The sequence below is a fragment of the Opisthorchis viverrini genome (genome assembly GCF_000715545.1).
Source record: "Opisthorchis viverrini unplaced genomic scaffold scaffold232, whole genome shotgun sequence".
Taxonomy (NCBI): domain Eukaryota; kingdom Metazoa; phylum Platyhelminthes; class Trematoda; order Opisthorchiida; family Opisthorchiidae; genus Opisthorchis; species Opisthorchis viverrini.
In genome coordinates, this window is record NW_008752096.1 from 313160 (window position 1) to 322206 (window position 9047).

General features: G+C 45.0%; 2 protein-coding genes across 2 annotated transcripts in view; one reads left to right on the forward strand and one right to left on the reverse strand.

Moving 5' to 3' along the window:
- The window catches only part of T265_11018 (hypothetical protein), a gene marked incomplete at both ends in the record, with an annotated part of 64852 nt that overhangs the window by 18528 nt on the left and 37277 nt on the right, over positions 1 to 9047 (reverse strand). The window contains 2 exons of the mRNA XM_009177555.1: positions 5217 to 5288; positions 8618 to 8975. Coding sequence (XP_009175819.1) covers positions 5217 to 5288; positions 8618 to 8975 — 430 coding nt within the window. The remainder of the gene's footprint in view (positions 1 to 5216; positions 5289 to 8617; positions 8976 to 9047) is intronic.
- T265_11019 (hypothetical protein) overlaps positions 1 to 9047 on the forward strand; it is a gene marked incomplete at both ends in the record, with an annotated part of 18703 nt that overhangs the window by 8532 nt on the left and 1124 nt on the right. The window contains one exon of the mRNA XM_009177556.1: positions 8648 to 8777. Within this exon, the coding sequence (XP_009175820.1) occupies positions 8648 to 8777 (130 nt within the window). The remainder of the gene's footprint in view (positions 1 to 8647; positions 8778 to 9047) is intronic.

A 9047-nucleotide genomic window follows, 5' to 3' on the forward strand; every position in this document is an offset into this window, starting at 1 on the left:
CCTCCGGGTGGCATGACAGTTAGGTAGCAGAGCCGAGCTATTTCTCGGTACAGCAGTGGTTACAGAAAGTCACTTCCAGCAACTTTGTGAGTTCAATATCATTAAATATCCACAAATTCATGGCACGACTTTGTTAATACGAATGAGAACAGTCTAGCGGTAGACCCCAGTAACGCACTGTATGGACAACTCCGAGAAATCGTTACTAGTCAGCCCAACTGAGAACGCTTCTGCGTGACGTTCTGTAGTTAGCCGCGACTCAACTAATCCTATCTACGGGATGCTGATCCTGGAACCACAGCAATATCGCCTACTTAACACACCGAACTGCTCAGTAGGCCAAGAATTTTTCGTAGGCTTTGATCTGTACAACAGAGGTCACAGAATGTTGCGGTCGTCGTGTAGTTTGACGACCGTTTCCAGAACTACCAGATACTGTTTAGAAGCTATATAGTCACAGACAGAAGAGGAGGAATTCACCCACTCATCAGTGCACTGACGATGTCACCCCGATTGGTGATGAAACGTTTGCAATCCAACTGCCAAGCTCGGCGAACAGACCAACAACCAAACAGCGCACCCGAACTACCTATATTCCACAATATTGCTAACTCTATGGGTGTCGCGGGACACTCTCCAGTGTAGCTCAATGGATTGCTGAGGTGCGCAAACCGTCACACCACGGTAAGGTACAGTCTCTTCGTGACGGATTATTATTTATTCAACCAGTTACCGGTGCTGTTGCGTCAGAGCTATAACCGTCAATGAGTAATTATACCGATCCTGCTCTAACGACAAAGCGATTCAAAATCAACACAGAATTCCTTCAAAAACTTATCTGCAATCAACAGACTACGCCATGACATCCCATGTATCACAGTTCTCTAATTTTCTATCCTCTAACTGTGCTGGAATAGTGTACCCTTAATAAACGACTACAATAGAAAAAAGTGAACGGAGCTGAACTGAACCGTGTGGTTTCAAAGGAAAGTCACGGAAACAGCTTTCACTAGTGATTTTGCATATTGTACAAATCCAACCACTTTTGAACTCAGCGATTCCTAGTTCATCACCGATTAGTGTTAGTGCTAGATACCGCTGGTTCATTTTCCGCTGAAAACTGAAGCGAGATATCTGCGTTATAGCTTAAATAGAGTGTGCTATTCAAGAAGGGACTGCGGTGAAATCGGAATGCACGCGGAATCAAGGCGATGATATGGCGACTGAGGTGCGCATTAGCTAGGCTGAGCGGTGTCCAAGAAAATGAGAAACCAGTGTGAATGAGATTATTGGTTGACGTCTTTAGGTGATGAAAAAACCGTCCTCACTTCCAGGGTTCTACATATGATGTTAACCTTCACCAGAACTTGAGGATTTGTTGCGACAGATCAATATGTTAAACATTGCAAGCAGAACGATATGTTGCATGATGTGAGTAGAAAAAAATTGGTACAGCTGCATAAAAACAAAATAACCATGAGATATTTATCGACCTCTCTGATTTCATGAGTGTATCTGAAGTCCAATTCAAATCAAAAACGCAAAAAGACCGCCGTTAGCCGACGACAGGTATAACCACACGTTACTGCAAACCCTAAATATGTACACTATCTCTAATACGACTTCGCTGACAAATGTATGTGTAATTCCAGCTGTTCGATTACCGTTGACACAAATCTTCATGTGAGCAGACTCGCAAGCTACACATAAATATCTACACAGGCGCACACAAACCTATTATCAGCTGAGTACGTGGGTGCCACCAAGGCTAGCTAAAATCAGATGAGCAGTCACGCAAATGCGATGATTATTAGGCACATGTGAACATGCCACCACTAAGGGAATGAGCTCATCTATACACGTGTACTTCTACCTTGTTTGTGTGAATCTGCTAGGTGGCTTGAATACTGAAGGACGATGCGTAAGCTGCATGTGCACACGAGTGGAAACACACTGGACTGACCAGATGTTAGCTGGGTCGAACAAAAGCTGTTGGTTGACGATTGACTGACTAATTAGACAAATTACGGAACGGTGTCTAAAGCCAACATCCTCCTGCAGGCACCCAAAAGAGAACGCACCACCAAGTCACACCAGTACAAAACAACCAGCAACATCGACAATCGTAACACTCCGCTAAAACACAGACAAGCGTCAATCGATTCCACCTGTTGCCCTCGTCAGGTCATCTGATAGCGTAACTGACTAGCGTTATCATACGATAGCGTGAAGGTGCATGGTGTGGTAGAAAAATGTGCAAGAAAATGTCAATTAGAACAGTCACAGCCCAAATAGATTGTAAACTTTGCCATCCTAGTCGGGGAAATTTCTGAGTACTATGGAGGGCATACAACTTGTCAATACTAATCTGGGTTAAACGCATAGGACCGTGAACAGTAATAGCATTTACTGGCTGCGAATACCACATTCGTGTACTCCGTTTCGGTTGTTCATGTCTAGAGGTACCCGTTCTCTTGAGGCTCATCCGCACCACGAACGTTTAAATTGAGAGGAATCCCTAACGTTTAACAAAACCAAACAAAGGTACGCATATTTTGAGGTCACATCCAAAGTGACTGTTGATATTGTACTTAAAAGCAAGGGTAAGTGTGGTCGTATTGCAGTGGGTACCCTAGCTCAATATAATGTTTTACTGATATCCGGGCATCCTTGGCCAACAAATAGATAATTAAACAAAGCAGGGATGTGGAAGCTGACAAGACGAGTGATAGTGCGCGTACGAAATTATTGTAGATGCGTCCTCCAAGCCTCAAGGTGAGATTGTGGCGTTGTCAAAGATGGTTCAGCATTACGAGCTTTCGTGATGCGATTGACTGTCTCTTCACTTACTCTGCTGGAACAGAAACATCCTTATGACTAATATCGCGGTCCTCCATTTAGACGACCCACACCCGAATCCATGCAAGGCGCCTTTGAACTGGCCTCCGTCTTGAAGAGGACATATATGTGTTGTTTCACGGATGAGAGTAGGAATGACACTCTTAATAACTTCCCGAAGTGACCCACGGGACCGTCTTCCGTTAGTCGCATCCTGTCTAGGCTTGGGCAACCTGGCAGTATCCCAGCCCTCGTGCTTCCTTTGGGTGGCATGGCAGCTAGGCACCGAAAGGGTGCTACAGCTGAACGGTTCTTCTTCTTCTTCTTAATCGCACCCGGAAGGCGCGTAGGGCGTTTCAAAAGGCCAGACTGAGGTTAATAGCTCACCTAAGTCGTGTTGTGTATCTTAGACTGTCAGCCAAGAAAACTACTATGTACACACTCTGGATCACGCAGTCCATCACCGGATATGAATTCTCAAAACTGTCTTTTAGACTTTCGCTGATGATGAGGTCGAAGATTAACGGCAGAGTTGTTGGACCTACTTATAGTGCCTAAAGCACGTGACAGTTAGTGATATAGTTTAGACTGATCGGTGTGTACTAAAATGTATGTGTACTTTCCAGGCCAGGAGACCAATTAGTCGATTGAGTAAAAGACCCTCCCCCCTTAGTATCGAGACCGATGGCATCAAAGCGCTGTTAGTGCAGAAGATGTATGGTGCTGATGAATATCCCCTCACAATAATCTCAGCCCTACGTGCAATCGATTGTGATGTCGACTCCTTGGTCCACGAACCGATGACCATTTCTCATCGAGGGACCCACTTTCCCCAATCCACCAAGGCTTTTATTGGACTGGGGCTTCCTAATGTCACAGTCAGTGACTTGAATTTGTTTCACATTGTGGGCTCTATGCGTACTTATGAGACTTTTATACGTGGCACATGGCGTTGAGTGTACATTCTTGCCATTGACTCTAGACCCAACATGAGGGACACTTTGTGCCTGATGTGCGAGTCTTGACTGTGGTAGTAGCGCTTAACGCGCCCTAAAGAGCATTCAGCATTGTTTGTCCTTTCCTCGGTTTTTGGTCTTTACACGCGTGCTTCCATGCCAAACATTCTTACACAGGCTGGGATTCATCTTGTCTGACTGGGGATATTGGTTGCACGACTTCAAGTGGGACGCTTCTCTCCTTTTATCTAATACAATCCTGTAAACCTTCGACGTTCATCGCTTGCATTTACGTTTTATGTTTGTGACCATGTTCTTCAAAAATAAACGACAGTAACTTGAAACCTGTGTACACAACTCCTTCTCAAGCGTAAGTCCGTCAGTTGTTCACGATGTCTTTAGACGACCGAGTATGATGGCAGACAACCAACTGGAAGCAAATGCGAACACACCAATATCACGGTGGTCGCCGCAATCTTCGCGCCGTCTTTTCTTGAAGATAGAAACGGCTCCAGCAACACTTCAACACTAACCTCGTCTCTAACATAGTGACCATGCTTCGCAATTATTGAGGTATACATCAGCAAGTTAATTATGCCGTCTCCAGAAATATCTAACCTAAGAGGTAGTATACTGGGCTGCCTACATTCAAACACCCATTTTTACGAACATGTCAACTGAGGAAAGTCAACGTTAGAAGCGCACAGTTTCGGTCAATTCAGATTTTTCAAAATAAATTCACCGGATGCGTGAGGACTAGGGCTTCTGTCGGACAGCAATGTTTTAAATGAACCCCTTGCACAACGCGGATGTGCGACACGATCGATGAAGAGGCTGTGGGTACTCCAGGTGGTTTCTGTCATCATTCCATCAACCCGCTCAGCAGAAATCCAGAGATTCACTCATAACTGATATGAGTCTGAATGACCAAATGTCTGTCAAAATACTTGGCAAGACGACCAACGGAATATTCACCGATTACGTAGCACAATGAGGTGGCGGGTGACCGAATCGATCGGAAAGCAAGTGGAGAGCTAGTCAGGAGAAGCGATTCGACAAGAGTGGAGAGAACAACAGTACATTTGATCAAACTTTGTCGACTGTTTATAAAGCCACTCACTCTTGAAATAGCATCCAGTCACTCCGACATGGAAAACTGATTTCAAAGCGCACCACATTTATTCAGGATTCAGGGACTAAATCGTATAGTGCGATATCACAAGCATCCTCTAGGTAGGTAGGGTTTTCCTGACGGAAGTTTAAAACTTTATTTGATGAGGTTGAACATGAATGACCAAAGTCTTTCGACCTCAGCGTCATTCTAGAAGACTGTTCTTGCCGAAGGCAACTCAAAGCCCAGAAAAAGGTTGCTAAAAGCAGGCCCGTGGCCAGGGAGGGAGAATTTACAATGAAAAAACCTACCCTCATTGTGGCTGACTCGGCGTCGAATATCTTTTGATTCCGGGTTCAAATGTTCAAGATAGGCGGCGGAAGCTGTGGGGAGGTAAGAAGATGATTGGTTTAGATACGGTAGTGCGACGGAGTACAACGCAAGATTAGTCTATTTATTCAGTATTGACATCAATTTGGTGAGGAAAAGCATATGGTGCCATCATACGACTAACCAACACATTCACAATTACGCACAATCACCGTGTAGTCAAATAGCTCACAAGCACCTCATTTGTAGTGACCGCCTTCGGTGGATTCCCGCAGTATCCCTTAAAGGGTGAGTCCCCATTCGTCTGGTAACAGAAGCAAGTGGCCGATTCGTCCTGCGAGAATGCATCCACAGAATTTAAGCGATTCTGAACAAGGGACACCCGTAGGGAGAACCATAATGCCCTTAAATGTGGGACGCCCTTTATCAAGGGGCACGAGATGGCTCAGTGGTTAGAGCGCGAATTTACTGATCGGAAGGTCCGTGGTTCGAACCCAACCTCTTCCTCTCGACTTCCTCTGTCTAGGCTTGGGCAACCTCGCAGTATCCCAGCCCTAGTGCTTCCTTTGGGTTACATGGCAGCTAGACACCGAAACGGTGTTACAGCTGAACGAGCGTTATTGTTGTTATTTTTGTCCTTCATCAAGGGTTTTGTGGACTCATGTTTCAATACTCAATGGAAATCAGCGCATTCATCCTAGGCATCCCAGATATGATAGACGTATTTACTGATGTTTCAGGTGGTCAAACAGGCCACAATGTAGTTGCAACGTATCCGGTCCATATAACAGCATTATGGCCTCCAAAACCCTGATAGCCCCAATAGGAGATAGATGCGTTTGTTCCAGAGCTGAATTCATCGTTCAACACAAGAACTGCGTTTACTGCCGTTGAGAACTAGGTTAGTTCCAAGCATAATGTGTACATAAGGTGATAGAATCGCCCGGAATAATTTCCGTTGACCTTTCCAGTAACTTACTTTTCACCACATAACAGATGATTCCATGAAATTTGCGTCTTACAAGGTAGTCAACGGTACCTGTGGAATGAATGTACCCCAAATTTCACCGCTTTCTCCTAAACTATGCCATGAACCGCAATATTTCTGATACGAGTGCGGAGAAACCATTCGTATTTACTACCATGTAATGTATCCCGCTGGGATAAAATTTTCCCGAGGTGGGTATTTTAGTCTTCTTGGAGTACATTATAGAGCTGACTGACCTGTTCGGAATATTTAGTATTGGCGAACTACGTGTTTTATCTTAAACAAATTGCGATTCGTTTCTCTACGATCTGTGGTTGGTTGCGGCGTTTCCTCTTACGAGCCCAATCTCCAATTTCCATTTCGAGGAGTAACTGCGAGCCGGTTGCTGGTGCCACAGTAAGCAACTGTAAGAAGCTAAGGAGGGTAATGTGTAGTCTAAAGTTAAGGCAGTGGAGGTCAAAAATATCAGACACAAATTCGCATGTCAGTTCTGGCCCTAACCAACTTATATTTAAACGCAGATAAAGTATTTTCGTTCAACTGCTGATCGTCTAAGAAAAGGACCTGCGGTGTGGCCATCCGACAACACCGGCTCAAGACAAACTCAATCCGCTTGTGGCCACTCGAAGATCCGTCTTTACAATCTGGTCGAAATTTAATACTGAACGAGCGAGTTGGCGACCTGAAGTCATTCGCCAAAACGCTTGCAGGCCAGATTGAGCAAGAGGGGATAAAAGCGCAGTGGAAACGCGATGTTCCTCTGTGTAGTCCAATGGGGTATCTACAAGTGTTGAGAATTGTGGCAGTGACCACATGGGAGATTGAATATACTCAATTGAGACGTCTCTTGTTGATGAGATTTCATTATACTGTGATTATTCATGTAGGGGACCTGGGTTACAACAGGTTTTGGAGCGTCTGGTCTGATTGTTTTAGGTTGGAAAGGGCAGCACTGTGGAGAAGGTTGATTTTACACGTTGGCATGAAAATCCCAAGCCAATATAGGACGGCGTCGCTGATGATGAAGATGCACGGTGCAAACATTCCAGGTTTGAATGGTGTTGACTGAAGCTGCAACAAAACAAGTTCCGGTCGAGTCAGCCCGTTTTAATTTTACTACTGACTTTTCCGGACCCATCACCATAATGTGATGCCTCCTCACAAACAACTAGGCTATTCCTCCTCTGATATTACCGTGAAATTGTGCACACGGCGCTAAAAGGATGCTATAATTGGATATTCTACGCTTGTGTGATTATTGGGAACCGTGATTAGCTTTCAGCTAAGGAGGGCTGCGACTGAACCTAGCTTACCAGAACGGAACGTTTGGACTTGTACTTGCTCAGTCAGTGACGCTATTTTAATAACACTGCAGCTCTGATGTGACTCAATGCTGATCAGAAATCGGTTGGTGCAGTTCACTAAAACCAGGTAAGATATGAACCTTGTCAGTGTTACCACACACGGGTAGGCCAGGTGCCAGTTTGGTCGGTTTGTCCGCCCACAATTGGAGTGTGAACTCTTCGTTACCAATTGAGGGGAAGTCATCAGTGTGTACTGACGAGGTAGTGTATCCTCAGTGTGAGATACATCAAAGGCCTGAAGCAGTTGTCCTGTCTACCAGTGACAACAAAGACTCGGACGGTATAAGTAGCACTGAAATCCTGAGGTGACCCAAACAAGTCACGGTAAGCACTGCGTGATGAGTTGATTTTTTAGTCTGGTCATCACTGGTTTGGGGTGTCTTCTCCAAAACAGGCTTCAGTGGTGAAATAAATCGGGTCGAACGAAAGTGTCTTCTCGTATGAATATTCCTCCTTGTAGTTTGCACTCTGCGTTCCACTGGTAAATGGGTATGGGAAATTAGAAAAACAGTATCTGTACTTTCAGGCTATTCCACTGGGGATCTATGTGAGGTGGGTTCATTCACATGACTTCGGACCTTCGTCTGTCCTTCTTACCAGGGGCTTTCAAAAAACAGTCAACCTAAAGAAATTCGATTGACCTCACCAGTCAAATTCAAGGAATCGCTTTGCATTAATTCAGTACTTAGGCTAAATGATATGCAAGGACAAGACATCGCCTTTCTGAGACTTTTATGAATGAAGATACCGGAAAGAAAGCCTTTACGTTCCATCACTCCACAATTATAGGCATAGCCGGAAAAGATGCGCGATTAATTCCGGCAAATATTACTCCACAATGAACATCAGTTAATGAACACGAGATTAGCGATCAGTAGCAAGACCAGAGTAGTTCCTGAGGGCCACTCTTAATGGAAGGATTCACGTTCGCTAGTTCAACTGGGGTCTATCCATCAACAACACCCAAGTAATGGAAAAGACAGAGAAGGAGCCAAACACTTAAAATACGGTACTACTATGAGTGACCTACATTGATCGTTTCGGCCATTTGTACTAGTAGATAGGAGGTTTCCAGCCATATTCCGGCGGCACTCGTCAACCACTTTGGAACCAGGTCCCGAAGTAGAAACGGACAAGCCATTCGGGTTGAAAGAGGAGTTCACACGCGATAAATTAGGTGAAGGAAGGAAGTGAGTGTTAATACCAGCATCTGCGTTCGGAGGGTTGCCACCAGTGGTACCAGTTACAACCCCACTAGCAGTATTGCTACTGCTATTGCTGTTGTTGTTCCCATTGCCAGCGTTTGCAACAGATGCGCTACCACCAAGCAGTGACGTCGTATTGAGCAGGGTGGACTGGGGCAACAAAATTGAAGTGGACAGATCCGACTGGAAAAATGTTGCATTATTGGCCGAAGAAGCTGCCAACGACGTTCGGCCTGCTGAACACGGGAGTTCATG